We start from the raw sequence: 27,270 nt of genomic DNA, 5'->3' as shown, positions 1-27,270 counted from the left end.
GGGCCGGTCAGTCCCCATCCATGTCTGGCAGGCATGCAGCCTTGGGGCCACATGTTATCACAGGTGGCAGCAGGTCACAGCCAAGCAGCAGCTCCCACTGCGAGACTGCTGCAGTGGGTAGAGGGTACAGGGAACTGTCACGGCTGCTTCAGCAGTCCAGCTGGCACAAGGAATAGTGTTCCCAGGTACCAACTGGCCAGGCTCCAGAAGCTCCTGTCTATTTGTACATCCGATTACCATGGGCAAAACCCACCTAGCTAACTAGTATCCCCTTTTTATGGGGGCTAATGGATGAATGGAACAACTAAATTCTTGGGACACCCCAGAAGCTCCTGAGAGTGAATGGCCCTGAGCAACTTGCCAGGGCAGCTTTTTGTACTGCTGGGGCCAGCACAAGTGCTGGCCCCAGCCTCTAGCTACCCCTGGCTGCAGATCTGGAAGGAGCCAGGCAGGGTTATTTTGCCCCAAGTGGTACAATTTGCCATACAACAAAATGCAATGTCCAGGTACGTGTGCTGAGGCAAAAAGCCCTGGCTCAAATTTGCACCGCTTCTACTTGAGCTGCTGCAAGCGCACGTGCCTACATGTGTGGACGCTCCCATCTTGTGCATCTAAAACTTTCTGGAACTTGTGTATTTTTGCTCTCCTGGTTCATTATGTCTCCAGAAAGAGCTTGAATATTTTTACTGTGAAAGTAAAATGGCATTTTCCAGGAGGATGAAAACCAGAAAATATAGTGTTTTCTCCTAAATTAAGACTGTCCTCATCTTATTGAAGGAAGTACATACATCTCTAAGGCCATACATTTTTAAATTGTCATGTTTATATGGGTGTATTCTAGAAATTTGGAGGGAAATCCAGTAGAAATCATATAAAGGACTTTTCTACTTAAAAATGTATTTCATAGATAATAGTAAACATGTATAGAGCACCTTTCAATCCAAAACACTGTAAACTACATACAGTGCCAGCTCTGGACTTTACAGGGACCTTGTCGGAGGCTAAGGCCAGGGTCTTTCCTCTTGTCCATTCACGTGCTGGATGGCTTGCACTGATATTCTGTAGATATGACCCAATTTAATTCAGTGGGGCCCTGTATAGGCCCCAGAAAACTGCCCTAGTTACTTTCTCCGGTATCATCTCTGTATGTATATTGGAGTTACTTTCCTCACTATTGACATGTGTCCACTCTGGTATGGAATTTGGCAGCTGCTATTCATTGGTACCTCACAACTGTTCTGATTTATATTTTTAATTGTTTTCTTTCTTCGACATAATGCTTCTCCCAGAGGTCCAGGAATCTCATACCTCTCAGCCATGTATCCCACAGACATAACCCCCACTGGAAATTCCAGCACTGACCAAACATTCTGCACAAGAGGAGGATTACTATTACTTGGAGAAAACAGGGAAAATAATATTGGTTTGCACATTAGATTCTTTAAATATTCCCCTTTTATTGGCAACAGAAGATGGTAGCACATGACCAATGCCTCCTTCAGGGCTCATGTAACATAAGTTGATGGGCTTCTTACAGGTGTCTACATACCTAAATACATAACCAGTCACTAGAGCTGGTACCCTTATGAACAGCCTTGACAGAATTAAAGTTTCATGGAAAAATCTCTTTCCTGTGCTCTTAATGTCACCTTCTTTGGAAACCCAAGAAGAGGCACTTTTAAATCTAGAATTTCCACATTTTGCATAACTTGCAACCGCAACATTCTTAGAAGATGCATTTTAATGCAATATAGCTGTGAATTATGGATATGTATTCACAGATATATGGCTAATGTTGAACTAACCTGAAACCCACTGAATCCAGATGATATCATATCTTTAAGGTGCTGGTGTGAATTCCTGGAGACTAGCAATAGTACATCTCTACTTTGTCTCCTTCTCTCTGCAGATAGTTCTGGGCTGCATCCAAGAAGTTCTCCATCATACCTACCAGATCCACACTCTTGAAAACTGGCAAGAAGACATGCTTACTGACCCGGCCAATCCCAGACCCGCAGTCTAAGGCACAGTCAGTGCCAGCTTTCCCAGGTCCCTGTAAAGCATAGAAAAACTAATTGAAAGGTAGGTCTAACACCACCTGAATGACCTAAGGAATTACTAAGCAGTTTAGGCTTTTCATCCTTGAAGTGTAGTATTTGGCCTCCAGGATCTTTGTATCCTTTCAGCTCTGGAGGCGATTCCTCCAAACATGACTATTCAGTTAGGCTTTTTTAGAACATTCTATGAGTCTCTAGGTTAATCTTCTGTCACCAGTTGACTAAAAGGGAAGACTTTGCCAATACTTTCCAGAAGCATCCGTGTCATCTGGCTCTTTGGCTCTAGAATCTGGTTCTTTTGCCACGTGATCTACAAGAATCTATGTCATGTAAGATTCTGGAAGTCACATAATATTCAAGAATAGTCACCCAAGCACCAGGGCTGTTTCCCTTAAAGCCAGAATTAGCAGGAACTGCTCACTAAGAGCATAATTATTGTTAAGAACTGATTGGTAAAAACCATTCTGTACAGACTTTGAGTACTCAACAAAGATAATAATAGTTCTACAACTGGCAAGTTAAAAATTATGGAAGAATTACATACAGTAAAAAATACATCTGAATGAGCACACACTCAAAGGAATACAGATGAGTGTACTGGCATCAAGGTATTACATAGGTTAATCTGTCTCACATTAATATTTAACAGACATAACTGCATATTGGGCTACCTGGAGAAACTGTGATAGAACCATATCCCACCCGAATATGATGTTTTGTAAAAAGTGAAACATTTCACAAAATGTGGTTGACTTTTATCAGAATTTCATTTCAGGAAAAAAAACTAAGAAAAAAGTTTTGCCAAGGTAGAAGTGTTTTGACTTGCATATTCATGATATGTTTGGTTTTGTTTAATTTTTTATTTTGAAATGATTTTTTTGTTTTTAGCTTTGATTCTTGTCAAAACAAAACATTTTAATCGAGCTGATTTTGAAGTTTTGCTTCCTAGAGATTATCTACAATATTTTTGTTCTCATTCTGAATAAAGCAACATTTTGAACCCTTGGAATCCTTCATGAAATAGATCATTCCTCACACAGCTCTATTTGAGTGTGTGTGAATGGAGCAAGATTGCATAGCCTTATGGTGAGGGCATGTGTGAGTGCTAATAACATCAAACCCAAGCTAAGCCATCTGCCATTTACACATAAATTATAGATGCTTTGGTTTACACTAACACTCGCCACAGTTTTATGACTGTTAATTAATGCAATATTGTATTAGTTCATCTTATAGTCTCACTGTTAACACTCCATGAAATCCCATTAGCTCTGCATATGGTGGCAGACTTGTTTTGAATGTGGGAAAGAAATACATTTATGGCGGTATGAATGGTAAAGAGGCTCTTTCAAGTGGTTTCTGCTGTGAACATTAGATTTTTGTTTTTAGAAGACTATTTTCTGCAACTTAATATGCACAGAAAGATTTTCACAACATTTCAGTGTGAACATGTATATTTTTTTATTTAAATTTCCCCATGGAACATTAAGAATCATAATATAGCAGTATCATTCTAGAGCAGGGGATCCAGGAAGTGAAACTCATTAATGGAATAAGTGAAACTAACAAGATGTGCTGTATTAACTGATTTAAATGCACAAAAAAATATACAAACAAGCAGTGTAACTGAAAACAAACATGAGACTTGCCTTAATTTTTCAATTTAAATCATTTTAAGATATCATTAGGAACACAAGCCAAAATTTAGACCCAAATTTTCAGGGATAAAGTAGTTTGTATTCCAAATTCAGGCATCTTAATCTTAAAGGTCACTAATTTTCATGGAGTGCTGAGCATCCACCCTGAGGGTTCTTTGCAGTATCTCAAATTAGGATCCTGAAAATTACTTAATTTCTTTGAAAACTCCTGGATTACTTATTTGCTAATAGATGAGTTTTTTCTCATGCCTATCCGATTAACTAAGGTAGTCATTTTGCAGAGAGGAGGGCTTTTGAGAGAGGATATAATATAATGCCTTGATGTCCTGACTCAGGTGCAGTTACTCTACTGATCACACTGAGACAAACTACTCCAGTTAGTGGCGCACTGTTAATAAAGTGTTAGTAGATACTTCCTCTTCTTTCTTTCTCATTGTAAGTCCCAAGTTTTGGTCATATTTCAGGCTTTCCTGAGCCCACCCCAGGAATGGCTGAGGTCTTTTTGCATGGCCATCATCCAGACAGGGACACACTGCTCAGGGAAGCCCTCTTGCTTGTCCTCCTGCAAGATGATAAGTCCACTCTTTTCAATGAGGCTCCGGAGGATGTTTAGGTTTCGGATCACACTGCTGTCCAGAGGGTCCAGGATACAGCCCTCTCGGGCCACATTGTCCTTGAGTATGATAACACCATTATCCTTCAAGCCATTTTGGCACCGGATAAGAAACTCCAGAAGATCTCTATCTGTCAGATTTCCTAGAAGCAAAGAGACAGAAAATGTCATTGTTAACTATTTAGACAGGACCTGGCTGATCCTAGCTGAGCTAGGTCTTGATTATCTGCTTTTTCATAATCTATTCATTGAGGTAAGTGATTCTAATCATTACAACAGAGGACTGGAACTATTTATAGATTACTGTAGTCTATTCCTGTTGCTGCCACACCCCTTGCTGTAAAACACTGTTAAAATCGCTCAAGTACATGCCTTCAGACTTAAGTCCGTATTTAGACCTCTACATAGTAATAAACATGGATTAAAGTCAACAGAAGTCATGGATTCCCATTTCTACTAATTACAACTGCCTCCACAATGCAAAAGTACTGCATATTAAAGGGATTTTTCTTCTAGCAGCAAAAGGCAAAACAAGAATCAGTGGCTAGAAATAGAAGTGGGATAAATTCAAATTGGAAATAAGGTACAAATTTTTAGCAATAAGAGTAATAAACCATTGAAACAGCTGCCCAAAGGAAATGGCAGATTCTCCATTTCATGGTGTAATTCAATCAAGACTAGAAGATACGGTTTAGACAAGTACAAGTTATGGGACACAGTACAGGGGTAACTGGATGATGTATATATGGGAAAAGTTTTTGAAAGATCTCATTTTTAACATCCTCAGCAGAAATTTGTTTAGCAACTAAATTCTCTAAAGAGTCCATTTGCATGGAGCATACTCCATCCTCAAAGAGCTTCCATATGATGGCCAACCAAGCAGATGCCATCCCCAAATTTACTGAGCACGCATGCCTCAGTCCAGGGCTGCAGAACCAAAGAGTCCTTTCCCAGCAATTACCTCTCTTGGCAACTGAGAGCTTCTGGCATGTCAGGGCATAGTTCCAAAAGGAAAAATCTCTTTCCTGTGCTCTAAATGTCACCTTCTTTGGAAACCCAAACAGAGGCACTTTTAAATCTAGAATTTCCACATTTTGCATAATTTGCAACCACAACATTCTTAGAAGATGCATTTTAATGCAATATAGCTGTGAATTATGGATATGTATTCACAGATATATGGCTAATGTTGAACTAACCTGAAACCCACTGAATCCAGATGACATCGTATCTTTGGGGGGCTGGTGTGAATTCCTGGAGACTGTAGCAATAGCACATCTCTACTTTGTCTCCTTCTCTCTGCAGATAGTTCTGGGCTGCATCCAAGAAGTTCTCCATCATATCTACCAGATCCACACTCTTGAAAACTGGCAAAAGGACATGCTTACTGACCCTTCCAATCCCAGACCCGCAGTCTAAGGCACAGTCAGTGCCAGCTTTCCCAGGTCCCTGTAAAGCATAAAAAAACTAATTGAAAGGTAGGTCTAGCACCACCTGAATGACCTAAGGAATTGCTAAGCAGTTTAGGCTTTTCATCCTTGAAGTCTAGTACTTGGCCTCCAGGAGCCCATTTACATGAGACACAATGGCATAGTACCAACGAGCTCATTGCTATCATGCAGAAGTGTTGCCAGGCACTAACTGTGATGCAATCCTATGGCACAGAAGCAATGAGCTACTTTTCAGTAGCTCATTGCCACTGTGCCATAGTGTTGGGAAAAAACTGTGCAGCGATGTTATTATGTAGTAACATCCATTACTGCACATTCATTTAGTACTTATGCAAGTACTAAATGACTGTGCAGTAACAACTGCACAGTTCACCACACATGTAGATGTGTCCCATGATTAGCAAACATTTTATTCTGACAAGGAAACTCCTCCTTATGCACGTTGTCAGTTTGGCAATGCCCTATGGGATCAACATAGTCAGCATCAGCAGTGATAGGCAGTCTCTCCTATCTCTTTCTGAAATCCTATGACAGGATACACAAGATTGGAGTCTGATGCACAAGACTGGATTACATTTCATGTGTAAAACTAAAAACAGTATTACCAACCATCAGATCATCCATCCACATTTTTAACTCTGATCTCCAAAAGCAGTGAGCTGCATAGATTGTCCATATTTAGATGATTTGGCATGTAAGATATTATAGAAAGGTTAAAGGGTAAAAAGAAAGGACTTATTCAATTTGTACTAAACTCAATTTTCTTAATTTGGAATGGCTCTTTAAGGTACTTGTTTCCATTATAGCATTGCTGACTCTTTGCTGCTTTTAAGACAAGCTCTGGAGACCAGCCAACCCAGCTCAATTAGTTCATTAGTTAGGACCATGTAAGGACCACAGCCAATCAGCAAGGCATGGAGTTATACATTATCTGTCCAAGGAATGGTGTGCTGTACAGCTGCAGCAAAATGGTGGAGGGGGGCAAGCTCAGTGTGTGCTCTAACATACCCATATTTACACTTCATTTGTTTACTGCGTCTGGAACCTTCTTGCATTCTATGCATTTCTCTCCTTATCTTATCGAGCATCCCAAATGGTGGGCAAACTCTGGAGCCATCCACACATCTTTCTTATCTTATTCTGAACAAGCTTCAGTAATGCTTGTATATCATCCTTCAGTCTTTTTGCTATGTCTTGCCCTTAGTGCTGAGGTCATGACACAGCAATTAATACAAGGGTCTCAATAGTTCAACTACTGTTAAATTTCCTGGATAGAATTTACCGTGAGTTCAAAGCATTCTGGGGGAAGAGGCCCTGAACTAACAATAAAGCTTTGGCTAACAACATTTTATTTAATTCAGGCATGATTGTGAAGAACTGAGCTAGCTAACACAATTCTGACTGCAAAGACCATTGACAGGATAGTAAAATATTCAGGGTGGGGTACCTATTGTCTCCCACATTCTCCAGTTTGGCTGAACCTTTCAGCCTTTTTCCCCACTGGTCCAGATGGACAATGCCTAGTGCATACATGGGTCAGATCCCATGGTCCTGATCTGGCACCACAGGATGGGTGCAGTAGGCACCATTTAGCTGCATGAGGGGGAGGACATGACCCAGCCCCACCCCAGCACCATGCTGGGGTAAGGCCATGGCCCCACCCCAATCTGGCCTGGCAGGAGGAGGGGAGGGAAGGGGGGATGGCCCACCCCCAATCTAGCCAGGGGTCGTAGGGAAGGAGAGGGTAAAGGGATATGGCCCATCCCAGATCCAGACGCAGGGGGAAGGGAGAGCTGCTTGACTCCAGTTGGCCCCATGGGGCTTGGGGTTTAGAGATTTGGCAGCAGAGCAGGGTGGCAGTGTTAACTGTCACTGCTCCCGCACCACCACATTTCACAGCCTGTGAGGAGCCCCACACCAATGGCCCTGAGGACTGCATCTGGCCTGTGGACCAGAGCTTGAGCACCCCTGGCTTATCATAGAAATACAGTGAGACATTAATATGTGAAAAGTGAAAAATATTACAACAGTTACTAAGAAATGTATGGAGCTCAGAACCTCCTGAGTCATAGACCTGTGCTCATCTCTTAGCAGCTGCCAAATTCCATACCAGAGTGGACACATGTCAATAGTGAGGAAAGTAACTCCAATATACATGCAGAGATGATACCAGAGAAAGCAACCAGGGCAGTTTTCTGGGGCCTATACAGGGCCCCACTGCATTAAATTGGGTCATATCTACAGAATACCAGTGAAAGTCATTCAGCATGTGAATGGACAAGAGGAAAGACCCTGGCCTTAGCCTCCGACAAGGTCCCTGTAAAGTCCAGAGCTGGCACTGTATGTAGTTTACAGTGTTTTGGATTGAAAGGTGCTCTATACATGTTTACTATTATCTATGAAATACATTTTTAAGTAGAAAAGTCCTTTATATGATTTCTACTGGATTTCCCTCCAAATTTCTAGAATACACCCATATAAACATGACAATTTAAAAATGTATGCCCAAAACACTCTTAATAGCAGCCTTTTGCCCAACACAAAGATCAGCATAATCTTCTTCCAAGTTCCTCGTCTTCCTAGAAAGTTCACCTATCTTGTAGAATCCTTGTAAATTCAGTTGCCAGCTGTTCACCTCTGCACATCAACCCAAACCAACTAGTCACAAAGCTAGACTCATGCCCCACTGACTAAATACAATTAAGTCTTAACGAAGAAAACAGCATGCACTGAGTCCCCAACCTGAGAACTGTCTTTGAAGAGCTGGTATTCCAAAAGACCATGCTCTTTAGATCTCAGTGAGATGTTCCAAAGGAGCTGTGTCTGAATGAAGTCAATATAGGCATGCTTGAGCTCAACAGAACTAAAATTTAGATCGAAGCCAAATGGATTATTTTTCCAGGCATTAAAAAAATAATTCTCAGTACAGAGATCAGGCATGAAAAATTGCAGCCCCTAAGGAAATTTTATGAGAAAATAATGAGCCACTGAAAAAGGATCTTTATAATGGAAGTTATATCTCACCCTTAACTTTAGCAGGAACTTCTAATCTAGCTATAAAAAGGCTCTTAGGAGCCTGCTGCTCAGTTGTAAAACAGGAATTTTAACATTGTACAGGCATCAACTGTGTGTTTGGAGCTTCCCCAGCCTAATTTATCTGTTAAAGAAAACACATTAAGGGCAAATATAAACACCTTCTCTGTTCCATTTAACTGAGGGTTGATATGAAAGCTATGGGCTACCTTCTTTGCTGCAAAATCACTGCTTGTGGAGGAGATACATTCAGGAAGAATTTGGCTCTTTCTACTTATTAGATAACCCACTCCAACATAGCTGAAAATAGATCATGTCAGAGGTCTGTATATCATTGCTTCCTTGGCACTTCTTCGATGATTAATTCAGCAAATTATTAAGGTCAAATGATAGTCAAATGATAAATCATTGCTATAAATATCCTGGCATGCTTCTAGTTATGTGTAGTAACTGCTGAATGTATACAAGGGCACAGAAAGATCTCACTTGCCACTAGCCACTCTACTGGTTCCAGTCTGTACAATTAGGGAGATTAATCTCTCCTTGTTTCCAAAAGTGCATGAGTCCCCATCTCCAGCTGCCTCTGGAGAGTGCCTGTTCAAAAACAGTCCTAATTAGCCAAGAACATTAACCATTATTATTCATTCATATGCTATCTACTAGGAGCTCATAGTATAGACTCAGGACGTTTGTGCTTTTATAAGGAATCATTTGTGAGGAGGAATCATCCTTGCCAACCCAGGCAAGGAGCTGACTCAGTCCACTCTGAGATGAATTTCCATGGCAATTCAGCAGAAGGAAGAGGTTAGAACTGCCTTGGGGGCAACAGTGAAAAGCTGGAGGTAGAGCTGGTTGGAAAATAGCATATTTTTAAAGGAAAACATTTCAATCAAATCAAAATAGCACCCTAGTACCTCATGAGACTTCAGGTGCCGTATGCCCTTGTGTAGGGCACAGCAGCACAGCAGTCAAATGCTACAACCCCCCACCCAACAGATCTCACATCTTAGCCTCAAACAAGGGGCATCTTTACACATGCTCTGGGGGTGGGGTGTTTTAATTAAAGCATCTCTTAGATCTGCTCTAATTAAAGCACCCACAGTGTCTTGTGTATTCAGGGTCCCACACTTCAAAATGGCAGCAGAGGCACTTTAACTAAAGCTCATTTGACAAACTTTAGTTAAAGTGCCCCTGCCACTGTTTTGAAGTGCAGGGATGCTGAATACATGAGACATGGAGGCTGCTCTGACACACTGTAATTACAGCACTTTGGAGCAGTGTTCCTGCACATCTACAGTCACCCACGGGTTTTATTTGTATAGTTTGGAGAAGTATTAGACAAGCTTTTGGACACAAAGTATCCTTCCCCCTTGCCCTCTTAGGGTATTAAAAGAAGGCTGTGTTATACATAAGAGCAAATCAGCACAAAAATGCAAACACTAGAGGCTACAGGTGTCTGGTAAGAGATAATCTTACCTGTAATGTAAAAGGAAGAATGTTATTACCAATATTTGTAATGGCTGGTTTAGCTAGCCCTATTTGAAGTGTTTCCTAAGCTATGCTGCAATTATAACCAATATAACAGCTATGACTATGTCCATATGGTCTCTGAGACAAGCTTGGGCCTACTGCCAAGAAATTAGCTCCTCCTATTCACATCTCATGCACACCTGAGCCCACAAATTAGGCATCACAGATACCTTACAAATGAGCCTATGAATGCACATTAACACTGTATTCAGACATTCCAGATGCAGAAAGCCTGGAGGGGCGTACATACTGTGGCTTCAAGATGTTCAGGCTGGCCAAGCAAAATCTATTGCAAAACTGTTCAAGACCTGTTGTCTCTTCTGGATTTGAGCTTCTTTCATTCTTCCCTGGAGAATGTGCTAGGTGACCTAGTAGGTCTTTCACTACATTGTTTTTCACTGCTCCAATTCAAAATGCTCTGAACCTTCTAACATTGAGGATTAATATATCCCATGTATACAGCCATCCTGCCCTGCAGTTAAGACCTATCTACACCTTAAAGTTTTGCTGGTTTAACTATGCAGGAATAATTGAAGAGGCACAATTTATCCAGTTATCCTGACATAAAAGAACTTTTACCAGGATAGTTTGTCCCAGGCCAAGGTAGTAAAATAAGCAACACAAGGATAAATCATATACCAATTAGGTCAGTACAGGCTGTAGGGCCTGAAGTGTAAAAAAGAAGGAAGCTCACTGATGATACCATTGAACATGAGAAAACAAGGCTCAGAGCTACCTGAGAAGTCTAAATGGACACAGCTGAGGGCCTCTTTTTTATAGCCACATGCGAAGGAGGAAAAAGGGCTGTGGGCCAGGTCCCATTTGCACTTCTGTTACATGGTAGTTTGGAGTGTTTCTGTTAAAATACCATTGTTTTGAATCCAGGAATAGTAAAATGCTGTCTGCAATTGGATGAAAAAAAGCAGTGCATTTCATGTGGCTGCACTGCAGAATAGTGGGGCAGGAGAGCCGTGGGGGAGGGGGGGCGATGCATACCTCCTGAACCTTATTCTGTCTGGCAAGGACTGTGAGGTTCTTCTCAATCTTTGAAGACTGAGATAGTACAGAGGCAGCTTCAGAGGTGAAATGGCATGAAGGCAGTGTTGAAGTGGCAAATAAAATTGAGATTTCTTGGGCTGAAGCTGCAAAGTGCAGCAGCCTAATTGAGGGAGACTAAGGACCTCTCTACCCGCTTCAGCGATGCAGTCACTTCAGTAAGAGTAAGTGGTAGAAGCACTGGAGCACACAGCCCTGGCAGGTGAGAAATGGACCTGCCAAAATGCTGGACTCTGCCAACTGTGGACAATGAACTGTGAGTAGGACTTAAGCAAGGAGAGGAAGGGAGGGTTGGCTCACTGACTCATCTGTCACTCACAACTGTAAGGGGAGGACTTAGGTTAGGAGTTTTGCCAAGATACCCTGGGGCAGGGAAGAGGTGTCACCTAATATAGTTAACTTATAGAGTGTTGGTTTTCCTTAGCTAATTATGCATGTCCTTTCTCTCTCTCTCTCTCTTTCTTTTTTCCAAATAATGTTCCCATTGTTTTAAATCAGTGGTCTCCAACCTTTTTAAGTGAAAGATCACCCCCGCCCCGGCCGCAGGTAAGTCTGTGGGGAAGGAAGGCAGGGGCAGATCGAGGGATGGAGGGAGAAAAAATTATTTGGGGTTCATCTCCCCAGCAGGTAAGTTCCACCCAGCAAAGGCCCCACTCAAGTTACCCCTGCCTCTGCAGCACTGTCCCTCATCACAGGGGCCTCAATCTAGCTCCACCCCCTCCCTCCCCAACAGACTGACCTCCTGGGCTGGGGCGCATGCATGCATGCATGCGGGCACTCAACCCCCCCACCCCAGCCTAGGATTGACTCCAAGAGGCTCTGAGTTCTACCGCAAGAGGTTCCAAGATCTATCAGTGGATCAAGATCCACTGGTTGGTGACCACCCTTTTAAATCCTTGGTCTCAGTATTTGTGGGTGAGGAAATGTTGCTCATCAAGGACACTGAAATGAAATAATTTTTTTTACTGCCAACAAATTCTGACAAAAGTGTTACCCCCAATATAATTGCAACTACATTATGGCTTTTACTGATATAGCCAAAAATACCCCTTCCTGATATGGTTATGCCAATAATACTTTTAAGAGCAAGTCAAACCAAGGACAACTTGGAGCTTGTCCTCACTTCAAAGTTAACTGATATCTTAACTCAAGCGTTTCCCCTAATTTGAGCACAGTTCACATACAAAACTCCTTAATTCAAGCATAGAAATGCTTTTAATTTGAGTGGGCTAGTCTGACAAGGAAGTTATAGGCTAAAACATAAATGAGTTGGTTGTCTTCCAGCACTTCCCCATAATTTCCTCCATGTGCCTGGACAGGATATGTTCTGCTATAGTTCACTGGGAAAGAATCATGGTTCTTATTGCATTAGAAATCATGGAATGTTCCCCCATAAGTCTCAGTGCCACATTCAGGGGAATGCAATGCTGCTGTGGACACAATCGCTTGAGGTTTATTTCCAAGTGTGGCAGTCCTCAGTTGATATAGGCTAAGTTCAGAAGAATAACTTCAGTAGAGCCGAGGTTAGATTATTTTTGTGATTGCAAATTTTGTCAAAAAATTGAGTTTGCTGGAGATCAAACCTGTGTGTCAAATCAGGTTGAATTTGGTGAAAAATGTTGACTAAAAAGTAGGAAAAAAATGTTTAAATGCCCAAATGGTAGGTGGGGGAGCAGTGACAGTTAACACTGCCACCCTGCCCTGCTGCCAAATATTTCATTTTTAATTCTTTCAACTTAACTTTTTAACTCTTCATTTAAATGTGGGGTGGGTGGAGGAAATGGGACATCCTTAAGATACTTTATCTTAGATTAAAGAAAATATTTGAGGTTGACCCAAAACAAAACTTTTCAACTTCAAATTCTGTTGAAAACCCCCCCGAAATTCTGCATTAAAGGCATATACATACCAAATAAATGATTTTGTATCTGTGTGGGTTCAATTCACTTTGCAGTAAGTAGAAAAAAAGTATAAACCTGCATGCAATAACCAACATAATTAGTGAACCGCACATGAACAGAGAATAGGTTCATCCAGACCTGATCAGAATTAACAAACCCTGAATGTTCCCATTTCTTTCTGTCTTGGTTCTATCAGGATGTCACTGATGATAATCAATGTTCTGATAATCACATAATGTTCTGTGGGAAAAGTGTGTCAAAGAGACTGGGTTAAAAATAGAAATAAGAACTCTGATCTTCAGTATTTTGTAGCTGTCAATTTGTCTCATGCATTGGATATGATTTCTCTTTGCCATGTAGAAGCACTGACACAGACCTTACTTTCTGTTTCAAGTTTCAGAGAGAACAGCAATTAACAGTGTGATATCAGCTTGCTGCTCAGAAACCTGTGAATCTGTACTGTGTCCAGAAAGGACCAGCATAGGATTATGTACTACTTGAGTCTCACTTACATCCTTATAGCAGGGCTTAATTGGGATTTCAGTGATGGGCAAGCTTTCGGCTGGCTCTAGGCACATGAATAAATTTAAGCTCTTGTGAACATCCCCTTCCTGGCAGCGCTTCTAGTCTCTTTGAAGAAAAAGCAATCATGTTTGCACTTTTTTCAAGTATTGCACAGACATTGACTAATTTTTTCCATGACATCCTTGGAGATAAGAATGAATATGATGTTACCTTTTTATTACAGATGCAGGAAAAAAGAGACAGCGCTCTCAATAATGCCTGATTTCAACAAGTTTGCATAGGGTGAAGTAAAATCTAGCATTTGGCCCATTGAGATCGTGTGATTCCTCCGAATCCATTCAGCAAATCCTTGGTAAAGCAGGAATTACAGCATAGGAGTTTCTGTCTTACAAGGTTATGAGCAATCATATAGATCATACAGCTTCTCACCAAAACTATAATGATTTAAAAGTACTAAATTGACTTCTGTTTAAAACCATACTAGGTACTTATCCACATTGTCTAAATACCAGTACAAATGGGTTCTAAATGATTAAGGTTAGGAAAGTTTAATTCTGAGCAGGTTACTCTGTATTTGCCTAACTTAGGGTTTCTTACACCTTCCTCAGAAATATTTAGAAATGGGATCTGCAAAAAGCAGGCATGACATGAGTCTAGAAGGACCATTAGCTAGAATCAGGCCTATCATTTTCTGCTTTCCCAATCAGAATGGGCCTGACACCATAGTATGTACGGAAGCAAAACTCCCACCAAAGCCAGTGGTATTTTCTGTATACCTCAAGCTAATCCTACAAAGAGAAGTAAGCCTGCACCTCCATATGGAAGTCTGGGGCTCTGTGCAAGGGCAGGAAACCACATGGCCATCTTGGCAGGATCAAGTCCTAAGAAAGACATGAGACAATCCATGTAAATTGTGACATGGATTGCTTCTTGCAAAAGATAGGATTGGATGACTCACCCCAACAAACTTTCTAAGAAATTCCCTGGAGGATTCAATGTCTATATTGGACAGCTCGATATAATCTCCCATCATGCCCTCTTCTGTTGCTGGCACATCTTGGTAGAAATGTTTGGCTCTGGCATAGAACTGCATCTCCCCATTGATCACTTTACTGGTTAAAGCATAAAGTTTCACTGCATATAGAAAAAAATATGAGTATTATTATTATTATACACATCATTGTATGACTAGATTATTTTATCTGGGGGGAAGGAAGATTGTAAGATCTTTGAATTTACAGTAATACTGAAATTAGTAAAATTCTGATTCACAAAAAGGAGAATATTTCTTGGGGGTTCACTCCTGCAAGGTATGAGAGCTCTTAACCTATATTTCAGTTATTTCAAGCTGAGGGAACTCAGCATCTCTTGGGAATGTTCATGCTGTCCAGATGTAGGCCTTGTTTGTGTAATTGCAGAAATACATTCCCAGATGGTTTCATTATAGATGCATGTTTCATATTTTAGAGCAAGCATTTATGCAGATTTGAGCACTGAAGTCTCTGCTACACAGTAAAGCTGTGGGTAGTATTAAAGGGTGTGCCGTGTAACTTTTTAAACTATAATGAGGCTCAGGTCTTAGAGTGTGGGGGCTTCATTCCTTCCTGCCTTGGATGTTATGTAACATTTAAAGATGTGTGAAAAGTGAGCTGAAGAGGAGTAAAATGGTCCCATCGATACATTTAAGTAAAGCAACTGTGCTCGCCCTTTTTCTCTGGCAGTGCCTGGTCCAACTGCGGGCCAGATAGTAATTCTGATCCCATGTCCAGGGCCAGCATGGTGGCCACCATCCAGCCACAAGGAGCAGGGCAGGGAGCAGTCCAGCCTGAGCCCAGCTCTGCAGCTCTATCTAGGGGCAGGATGTGACCTGGCCCCAGGGGGAGGGGAAAGGGGCATGACCTGGCCCCAACACAGCCCCCTGGGGGAAAGGGGTCATGGCCCAGCCTCAGGGCAGGAGGAGGAGATGGAGCATGGCCTAACCCCACAGGGGGAAAAGAGTGCACGGGGCCTGGGGTTCAGGAATTTGGCAGGGGGCAGGGTGGCTGTATTAATGGCCACACTCCCCCACCACCAAATTCCTGGCCCTGGGGAGAGCCCTGTGGGCCAGATACAATCACTTTGGCTGAAGGCTGAGCACCCCTGAAGTAAAGAATTCTATGACTGTTCTGTAATATTGTATTTCTGTTTGGCATAGGTGCAAAGGTTAATTGCAGAGTGAATTGTAAGATTAGGTCCTAGTGGTGGTGGCAACATGTAAGGGATGCATGGGGGTGCACGTGCACCCCCTGAGAGTGCCGGTGTAGCCCCTGACTGGCCGCACTTGCCACTTAGGCGATAGGTAGGCAGGGCAGGCAGGAGCACCGGTGCCCCCCTGCAAGCGCCGGCCAAGGAGTGGAGCACTGTGGCACTCCCAGAAGTGGCTGCAGCCGCTTCCAGAAGTGGCTGCAATGATCAGCCATCTTACAATCGGCCACAGGGTCGGCAAGATTGGCCAAGGGGGGTTGGCAAGATTGGCCAAGGGGGAGATCCCCATCATGTGCCCCCCCTGACTAAGGCAGCACCAGTCGCCCATGCCTAGTGAGCATGTGTGACACAAGAGAAGTGATTAATAAAGCAGTGACCCCAATCAGTGGCCCCTGAGACCCTCTGATACTGGTTATGGACATAAGAAATTTTGCTTCTACAGATAATACACTTCTTCAGGTTGACAGAGAGCAAAGTACAACTGGCTCAGTATTGTTGTTCATGGGTAAGGCTATGATTATGTCAAAGCAATCATGGATCAATGGGACTGTAAAAATGAGGAAGCCCTCTGACTTGCATGATGCACCTTGCCACTCAGTCAGATGGAAGAACATATAGGATCAGGGGCGAGGCAGTTCAGTCAAAGATGTTGGCCTATAAGAAAGAATGGAGTTATTAGCTCTTCAAACTACCATGCCCATAAAGCAATGCATTGTAGTAGAGAAATGCAATCAGTGAAACTACTGTCCAGCTCTTGTAAGCATGCAGGAAACATGATTCTGTGACCTTTTCTCCAGACCTCTGCCATGAAATTCACTAAAACTTACTGTACCAAAATTGTAGCCTTACTCATTGATCAGTGATGATTAGGAACCACTGCTGGAGGGCATCAGGATGTAAACCTTTATCTGCCATAGATCAAAAAAGGTGTAATCAGTGTCAGTGACTAATTAAAAGTTCTCATGCACCCAGGTTTGAACTTTAGATTTCCTTGTTCAATTTTGAAGCATTTTATATTGTTGCTACATGGTTTGCTGATGACAGGAATAATGTGTTCACAGCTGTTTCTGAAATTTGAATTCTCAATTTGGTATCTGATTAATTTCCCCTTTTCTTTCATTAAATGTCCTGAGTCTTTGTTAGTTGGCCTTTCTGAATATTTTTAGTAGTTATTAAAAATTCACCAAAAAAGGCTTGTTTGGAAAACAGCAATGGAAAATGCTCTTGTTCATGCTCACACGCTCTTGTTCATGTTCTTGAATGACAACCAGCCATTCTTGAATGTTGCTGTAATCAAAAACCCAAATCACAAGACTGACTATGAATAGCAAGCAAGAAGGAGGGAAAGCTAAACCTAACACTGGAACAGCTGTGGAAGAAATATCTGCAGACATTGTTTTACAGTATGTGACCTGCTCCACTGCAGATCTCTAGTGCAAATGAGGAAGTGGAAATGAACAAGTGCCAAATCCCTTTCCAGTAAGGGATTATAGGCAACAATGAAAACAGAGACCTCCCCATGGAATAAATAAATAAAATGACAGGGTAGGAACATGATGTGTTCAGCTTGTAACTGTTATGACCTTGCCTTCTATTGCACCTTTACATTTCTAAGGAATTATTGTCTGTAATTTTTATCCAGGTACCATACTTTCCCCTGACCAGCTAGTGAACAGGCACTCTCATATGCTCTCCAAAGACAGGAGCAGAGTCAGGCCACAAGCCCTGAACATAAACATGGAATGTATTTATTGAGGGCAGCAGGCTCAGCAGGGAATGCAGAATGAGTGCCTGCCCATCCTCAGCGTAGGAGTGACATTACAGCAGTAAATGAGAGAGGGACAGAGGAAGTAGGATGGGGAATAATTACCACCAAAGACCACACTGAACAGAATAGTGCTATTGGGTTACATATAAGCAGCATGCCAAGGATCTCCTTCATCCAACAAAAGCAGCATTACCAGCCCCTCTTGTCATCACCTGCTTAAGTCAACTGCTGAAAGGATACTATTAAAGCTTTAATCCATTACACATTTATGTTATGCCTGAGAAATATATACCACAAGCAAGCATTAAGCCCAGCAAGGGTCAAACCCGGGGGTTTTACACACTCCACTGATTATTTTCACATACTCAAAAGAAACATTTGACTGAAGAAAGAAAAACAAGGAAGTAGCAACCAGTCCTGTCTTAAACCCTGACTTCAGAGACTGTCAGGCCCTGAGAAATAAAAGGACCCATTGGTCATTGTTCTTTTCTTCTAGAAGTGATATCCTTTTGCCCTGAGAAGCTTCATCGTCTGTCTCTGTATGCTGTAGACTAGCCCGTGTATGAGGCTAACCTCCAGACTCTTGGATGCCAGCTTACAAGATTCTATTGAGATCTGCTCAGGGAGCTTTATTGGGCTTGTCAAGAGATGGCATTTCATGCTGTTCTGCTGGATGGAAGGGAGTGAAGTGAACAGACTGCTTGTGTTGTAGTGCTGGGAGCTGTGGGCCATAGGTGGTATAAATTACTGTTGTTCAGAGCAGCAATAACTTCCCCTACTCAAACTTCACCCCTGTCAAGATATCACAAGAGAGCAATGCTACTCGGAATCTGGGATCTGTGGTCAGGACCTAGTTTTTTCACGAGTCCTCAGCTACATGCCACCTGTTGGTTTATCTCATCATAAACGAGATGGTAGGATTTGGCGGGTTGGTTTATACATCTGTAAATGAGCCTGCTGCCCCTGGCAGCCTGACTTTGGCCCAAGCCTCTTCCAGCCCTTTTGAAATGCAGACAAAGTTCTTGCTCACACAAACAAACTAACACACCAAACCGATGACCCTTCTCCAGGTAGTAAGCAGGGCCCTCTCCCTGGTCCTTCTTAGCGTGATGCTTATCTTTCAGTCCCTCTCCTGCTTGTGGACTGTTCCTTTCCCCTAGCTCAAGCTCCCTGCTTTCCCTCTGGGGTTTTTAACTGCCTGTAGGTACTCCTTGAGTAGCTATTCACCCACAGTTGGGCCTCTACTCAGGCTTTCTGCCACCTCTTAAAGGACCAGGCTGTCCTGTTAAAACATCCAGTTCAATCATGGATGATTTCACATAAGTCCTCAGTCTCTAACCACATATGAAAAGACAGAGTCTCATGTTTCCAATCAGGCCACATTGTTATTCACTACCGACTGGAAAGGAAAAAAAAGAAACGTATTTATTGATCCAAAGTTTAATTGCAATGTATTTATAAAATGGGTCACAGTATCCAAGCTAGAATGCAATGCCCCATAGCTGCAGACAGATTTTAATGGCAGTTACTCACACGTAGAGTTTTCGAAAGTAAATGGCTTCCCATGAAGCCATGCAGTTGCTTTTAAGAGATGTTTTTAATAAAGCAAGAAATAGCATGTTTCTGTACATTCTTGGTCTTTTAGTTGAACCTGCTGGCAAGAACTCTAAGAGGCAATACTTAGGATGGACCCACTAGAAAGCAGACTGAGACCAGAAATTCATTTTGTAAAGGTTACTGAACAGTCATCAGATGGTAGTAATTTTCAGTCACTACAAACTTGGTTTGGATGCAAAGCAGTGACCTAGAGGCAAATGCCAGTCCCCTGGGCCAGACAATGAACACTTACCTAAACCCTTTTCCTCTGCAAAGTCCAAAATGTCAGCCCTACGATTTTCTTGTGTGTCAACTCAGGGTTTTGTTTCTCAGGTTTCCAAAGCAACCTTCTCCTGATCAAAGCCACTAGAGAAATGGTAACACCCGATGAGGGTGATCAAATTCAGCCTTGTTCTTAGTTATAATATCTCATATTTCTTATTTGTGGGGTTCACTCATCCAAAATTGCTTGTGGGAATGGAAGTTGCAAATATTTTTAAGAGTTCAATTTTGAACTTGTTTTTGTCGCTCCAGGTGACTTTGCAAGGCACTGATTGGGTTCCATACCGCTGAGTACCCCATATAGAAAGCAGCCTCTGGCTGATTCCTTATGCATCAATTTAAAGCCACATTTTTCAACTGAGGACATGAAACAATAAACTCTGACGCTTATCGTACTAGAGTTCATTGATTCCCAGGTGCTGCATTTACACAGGTGTCCAGGAACACAGCATGTTGAACCAGGTTGTGGTAGCCCTAGCTGGCAGGGGGCTCTGGGAGTCAACCTGCCAGCCTGGCACTGCTCCATCCCAGCACAACATGCTGTAAAGTGGCTGGCTGGAGCACAGGAGTACGCCAGTGCAGAGCTAGCCAGCAGGCAGCCCCACCGCTGAAGCACCCTCATGCCACAGCCAGCTCCTCCAGCATCTACACGTGTTTCTGTAGAGTAAAAAACTCTGCAGCAGGATAGTACTTGTATTTGTAAGTACTATCCTGCTGCAGAGTGAATTAGTTTACTCCTGCTTAATAACACTGCATATGTAGATGAGAGACATTTACTATGGAGCTAATTAGTCAACTCCACAGTAAATGCCTTGTGTAGATGCAGCCCTAAGGTAGAATTCATCCCACATCCAGGGCCAGCCTAAGGCATACGGACCAGTTAATTCACACTTAAGGCCTGTTTTACATAAAGGTGAACTTTTTCCCTATTGAACAAGAGTTTAGATATGGACATGGGTTTGAATTACACTTTGACTCTTGGTGGAGGTCTACAAAAAAAAAATTGGGCTGCCCATCATGATGCCCTAATAAAATCAGAGAGCCCTCAGGTTATGATTTTCAAATCTTACAGGGGGGCTCTCATCTCTTATGCGGGAGCTCAGCCCCCATAAGCTTCCCCATAATTCAAACCCAGGATTTGATACTGGAGCTCAGGAGCCAAATATTTAGCCATATAAATTGACTGGACTTTTTGGGGGGTTTTTTTACAAGAGATCTCACTTCATCATTGGTTACGAAGTACACACTTAAGTATACTACAGGCATAATTTTCAGCATCTGAGTAGTTACACTGAAATCCATGAGACTGCTCTTGGAATTAAAGTTAGCATTTACTTACAAATGCATTGCTAGACTGAAGCTTTTATTCACTCACATATTGTATTTATAAAGAAAAATATGTTACTTTGTCTGTAAAATGATATGTTTATTTCAATGGCCTTGATACCAGATGTGCATAGCTCATATGTAACTTCTGAGAAGCTTAGCATAGAACTCATAGCTCAGTGCTAGTGGGGCTAGTATATCTGGATGACACCCTTGCAGCTTAACAATGTTGGGTTGAGCCTGGACCTTAATGGAATCTTCTTGTGATTAGATTTAAACACAATCATAATGGCCTTGCTGAATCAAGATCCTAGCTCTGTTATGTGATGATACGGATTAAGAGGATACACCAAGAAACCAACCTTTGCAGGTGTTGTGACTCAGCCTTCTAAAATTTACATATGATACTGTTACTTTCCTGCCATTTCATTCATTTCTGCTCCCCGCTAAACTAAACATGAATGCTGCATGCCCCTGGAGGCTGGGGGGGGTACGGGAAACTCTCACAGGCTGCAGCAATGCTGTTGGCAGTGGGAACATGGCAGCAGCGAGAGGTGAGTTCCCATAGGCAGCCTCAGCACTGTCAGTGGTGGGTGGGAGGGGCAGGGGTGGCAAGCACCGACCAGAGGTTGAAAACCACCCACAGACGCCGCCGTCAGTGGCAGTGGCGGCCAGTGGTGATCAAGGCGGTGTCGGCGCAAGAGGGGGGTGGCAAGCAGTGACTGCCCATAGGTGCCGCCAGCAGTGCCAGAGGCACTTTTTGCAGGGGGTGTACCGCCAATCTCAGGGGGTGCCCCTATGTGTCACCAGTGAAACCAAACTTGAAATGATAATGCTGTCTGGACATTTAGACTTGCCCCATTTTACTGACATCACTGCCCTTTCTCCCCACACATAAGAGACCATAACAAGGGGCAGTTACTAAACTGGACATGCTGACAAGACACTCATGCAGTGCAAAGGTTGTAGAGAAGGAATGATTCAGGATCTGCCTGAGAATGAGAGAATAAGATGTAAAAGAAAAAAGACATAACTTGTTTATAGCCTTTAAGTATGTAGGCGAGGTCAAGCTAGCTATCAGACCAAGACATAACAAGACCCAGTGCCTAGAAGTTAAAGCTTGGATAGATTTGGACCAAAAATACCCTTAAGACAGTTTTTTAACAGAGATAGTGGGTGAACCCTTGGAACAACTTACCATGTTGTTGTTTGAGACACTCAGCCTGGTGGATTCATAGTCATTTGGAGCTCTTACATCAGGATTTGATACACTTTTGCCTGTCCAAAGATACATTGTTGTCTGACCCCAAGTTACAGGCTTGATGCAGCAACTTGTGGAATTCTCTGCCCTGTGTTATGCAAGAGGTCAGACAAGATAATCCTAAAAGCCTTGTTGAGCCTTAAAACTAAGGTGCTAACATTTTCATGAACTTCTGGGGATTATGGAAGTCAATAACTAAGAAAATCTTTCTTTCTTTCCTTCTTTTGACCCCCTTTTCTCAGTAACTGGGTTGGAGAGAATTTACCTTCCATGGTAGCCTTCAGATAGCGTCAAATTTTCTTTGCATTTTTATAGAAATGCTGCAAAGCACAAAATTTGTTCCATTCTGTAAGAGATGTTTAAATCCCTGGATCTTCAGCAAAATTTGCACTGGTACCAATGGCAATTGCTAATGTGATCTACTGCCCTAAAAGTTTCTCTGAATGTGAACAAAGCCTTCAAAATTATCCTGTATTGAACAATCTGGCCAGCATGGCAGACAAGATGTGACCTAACAGTTTCTTTCCATCTCTAGGTCCTATGGTTCTAACATTCAGTATACTCAGCAGAATGCAATCAGGAAAGTGACTGTCCAAAACAATACCTGGTTTCTTTTTGATGTTTTGTTCTGGGAAGATTTGTGGCTTGTGAGAAGTCAGGACCACGTTTTCAATAGGCCTTTAAATCCTATTTCTCTGCCTACATGACTCAGTATCCAGCAGCTCCCCACTGGAATTTGGCCACAAATGAACACTTTCATAAGTATTTTCAGATTAAGTCAATAACTGTACTACGTGACTTACTGAAGAGATTTGTGATTACAGAATGTAGGTGAAAAAATTACCTGCATCTTTCTTCAGCACTTTTGCACCCTCAGAAGAATCACTTATGTACAAGCTATTGATTTATTGAAAGACAACAAATCGGGACATCAGAGAACCAGAAAGCAAGGCCTCATGCTCCTAATACAGCTGTTCACCATTGAACTCCTAGCAGCTCAATACATTTTTAAGGGTAGCAAAAAAAGGTAGCACCTGAAACCTAAATTTATCTCCTCCATCCATCTGACCACTCTGTGCTGCCATTATGGCACTAATGTATAATAAACTGTGCCACGTCAATGGATGCTGAAGAATAAAACTGACTGGGATTTATATAGCTCTTCAGTATCTCTGATAGGACTTCACAAAGCAATTATTTACTATAATTTGTTTGTATTCTGGCATCTTGCACAATGCCTTCAGAACTGGACATGCACACTCATGTTACTCACCCAGGGAAAGCTTCTCCAGCAGATAGAGGTAACTCTGGAAGAAGTCAATCTGAATAGCCTTGTGCAAGATAAAAGACATGCTGTGTCGACAGAGTTCTTCATCTGTCTTGTGCCAGCGTGACTTAAAAGCTAAATGTGCTCCCATATACTCCATGATAATAAGTTTTGCAGGAGGGGAGTTGGCTGGATGGTGCTCTGAGCAGGAACTGTCCTTCAAAAGAGGCTGAGAGCATGTAATTTAAACGGCAGCAGCCCTCTGTCATTCTATATTGGGGTTTGTGTAGGGGAATGGAGGAGGGAGAAGTGCTCTCTTCTGGCACTTGCTGAGAATAATCTCTGGAGTGTCATGCTCCTAGCTAGCAGGTGCTGGGAAGTGATAAAAACCCAAAGCAGGATACTGCTTAGCTAGGGTAAAAGTATATCTGCTTCCAAAAGGGTTGCTTTAATCCAATTAGTTTTTTTTAATCTATTTAGCTTCTACTTCAAAGGGCCACAGACATTGTCCTTTAAGCAAGAGCAAGCGGGCAGGTATTGCTTCATAGCAGTGTTTCCGGAGATGGTATAGATGTGTCCTAAAATAATGGGTTTTTTTAACTTAGAAAATGAAGGCTGAGAGAGAATGGGATTGTTGTCCATAGATCCATTTGGGGGTTAGCTCAAGAACAAATCAGTATAAACCAGTGTTTCTCAACCTTTTAAGTAGCAAGTACCTTCTCAGTTCTGAAAATGTTAATAAGTACCCCAACACTCAATTTTTCAGGGGATTTTATATTTACAGACTAATGTATGCCATATGTTGGAAGAAGGACTGCATATATAAGGCCGTGATATGACAGATGTCTGATCTGGTGTGGATAGAGTTGCCACCTTTTACACCAGGGGTGCACAACTCAAGTATGTACCTGGGCTAGAGGTGATGTTGCCCAAAGCTAGGAGGGCTGAACCCAGTGCCGCACAAAGCATGGCACACCAAATTATTACTGGGGAATTTAAAGCACTGCGCAATGTGTGGTGCACAAAATGTTTTGCCATAGTTTTGAGAAGAAAAGAGGGCGAGAGAGAGAGAGTGTTAGGGTACCCATGTGCCCCGTGCCTGTCTCACGTACCCCCAGGGGTACGTGTACCACAGGTTGAGAAACTATGGTATAAAACAGTGGTTCTTAACCTCTACATTCCCCTGCTGCCAGTCCTTGGGCAGGACCCTGCATGCAGGGTCCATCACAGGCCTAATCCACCCCAGGATGGGCAAGCAGAGCCAATCTGTGCATGCCATCCAGCATGACAGCATGACCCTACATGCTGGATCTAGCTGCAGCACAGCCGCACATACCAACCAACCCTGATTACTAGATCCAGCCATGGAGTGACTATGAACTGGCACAATCTGGTACAAAGAGCCATGTCATCTGGACTCCCCACAAGTCCAGAAATTTGGTAGTGGGAGGGGCAGTGGCAATGTTAATTACTCCTCTGTTGCCAACTTTCCAGCACCACAGGGTGGCTGACATGGTTCCATGGGCTGGATCCAGCCTGCAAGCCACAGGCTGAGCACCACTGGTATAATCTGTCCACAAATATATTGAGACTGTATATTAGAGGAAAGTCCCTATCCTTCAGAGCAATGAGAAGTAGTGGGGACAAAACCCTAATTAGTTTTGGGAGATCCTTGATCATCCCTTATCCAAGAGATTAGATGACAAAGTTGCCTGCAATAACGCAATTCTGGACTCAGTGGCCTAAGAGATTTAGACACTTCCTGTGCTGTGATCCTAAGGACAGTCTCACATGATGTATGTGTGCATGGACCATCTCACATGATGTATGTGTGCAACTGCATTGTGGCCTTGATTTCCATTGGAGCCTCTGGAGTCTACTGTAATCTAAATAATAATGTGTTTTCACCTATACTGGTGTAAATCAGGAGTTACTCCACTGGGAATTAAACTTACCTGAAAAATGAGAAGAAGCTCAGATACCTGGTAAAGGGCCCAAGCTAATTTAAAGGAATGGAGATTGTTTACACAAATTTAAAGGTGAGAATTTACACTTGCAAACATGGAAGGAGGTATCCAAGTCTGTTTCTTTGGCCTGCAGGAGCCCACATGGAAACATTAACTCTTCCCACCAATGGGGAGCATTGCATTTATTGACTGCAGGATCAGGGCCTGTGAATGGGGATTTGCTGTGAATTCATTGCTCAACAGTGAAATGAAAGTTAAAAGTTATGTATTGTGGATATAGCAGAAAGGGACAGGTAATGTCCCTTTCACCAGGGAAAGGACCTGGTGACCGTCTATAAACTCACTAGGGGGAACCAGAAGGGTTTGGGGGAGACGCTGTTTCCCCTAGCCCCCGCTGGCATAACAAGGAGTAATGGGCACAAGTTGATGGAGAGGAGGTACAGATTGGACATCCGAAAAAACTACTTCACAGTTAGGGCGGCTAGGAGCTGGAACCAACTTCCAAGGGAGGTGGTGCTGGCCCCTACCCTGGGGGTCTTTAAGAAGAGGCTGGATGCCTACCTGGCTGGACTCATTTGAGTCCCGTTTTTGTTTTTAGGGTTTTTTGTTGTTCTCCCGCCCTGGCGGGGGGTCGGGCTAGAAGATCTATTAGGTCCCTTCCGACCCTAAAACTATGAAACTATGAAACTATGAATGCCTCAAAATCCATCACACTGCTAAGTCATTAGCGCACTCACATGATGTGAGTTGCTTGTTTTAAAGAAAAAAGGAAGGGGATATTATGCAATAAAATTGACATGATCCTGTTGTGTAGATGTTAATGGAAGGGAGATGTGGATTCCATTCCTGATTCTGCCACTAACTTATTTCATAACCTTGGGTGAGTCGCTTTGCTACATGCTTCATTTGCCATTGAGCAACAGTATGAACCTCACAGGAACACTGCTGAGCTTCATTCTTTAACATCTGTAAAGTGCTTTAACATCCGCAGGTGAAAGAGATTGATCATAGCAAGTATGTAACTGTGTCTTCAGTTTAACAAAATAGGCCAAATTGATACCCAAAATAAGTAGATGCAACTCGAATGATTTCAAAATTGTTGCATTTTCAGACTGCAATAATTACACAAATGTATCTGCACTAGTGAAAATCTCTTCAAATGTGTTGCATTAGTTTGCTGTGCTCAGATGACAGTGAAGCATATTTAACACTTGGTATGTATAGACAGCAAGTCTATTTCTGAACATGACTGTCTTTGTCTGCACTACATAAGCAATGTCTAATAATGTGTTAGGCAAAAGCATGCTTTCAAATGTGAATGATTTCCCAAGGGGTAGTCAAAGCCTAAGGCTGGACATACTACGAGTACACATTTCTTTCTCTGCACCTTGCCAGACATTTGTGATGAAGCCTCTTTCCAGCTTACCCACAGAGTGCTTTCTCCAGCTGAGTTAATCTCACAGGCCGCGTCCAGACAAGCGTGGACATGCAGTATGTGGCACCACAGACCCATCTGCAGTGCCACACACCACACATGCAGGAGTTCCCCATACAGCTACCTTGCAGCAAGTGGGGGTGAGGGGCGGGTGTGGGGGAGAGGAGGGTAGACCCTGGGATAGCCCAGGGTCAAAAAAACCTGTGCCTTAAAAAAGTGGGGTGGCACATGTGGTGGCAGCATGTGCTGCCCAAAACCAAAGCCTGGCCTGCCAGAGCCATGCTCCAGCTGCCAGCCAGG

At 42.6% G+C, this 27,270-nt stretch overlaps 1 protein-coding gene across 1 annotated transcript; it reads right to left on the bottom strand.

Annotated features, from left to right (window-relative positions):
* Positions 1 to 3,384: 3,384 nt before the first annotated feature.
* On the bottom strand, positions 3,385 to 23,764 carry METTL11B (methyltransferase like 11B). The gene is made up of 4 exons (XM_006017734.3): positions 23,575 to 23,764; positions 14,783 to 14,958; positions 5,528 to 5,777; positions 3,385 to 4,471 (listed from the first exon to the last, which is right to left on the bottom strand). Exons 1-4 carry the CDS (start codon positions 23,726 to 23,728, stop codon positions 4,176 to 4,178), a joined length of 876 nt encoding a protein of 291 aa, XP_006017796.1. The 5' UTR covers positions 23,729 to 23,764; the 3' UTR covers positions 3,385 to 4,175.
* Positions 23,765 to 27,270: the final 3,506 nt, after the last annotated feature.

Source organism: Alligator sinensis, unplaced genomic scaffold (genome assembly GCF_000455745.1).
Source record: "Alligator sinensis unplaced genomic scaffold, ASM45574v1 scaffold31_1, whole genome shotgun sequence".
NCBI lineage: Eukaryota > Metazoa > Chordata > Crocodylia > Alligatoridae > Alligator > Alligator sinensis.
The sequence above is the reverse complement of the archived record's forward strand: the minus strand, read 5'-3'. Positions and strand labels throughout refer to the sequence as shown.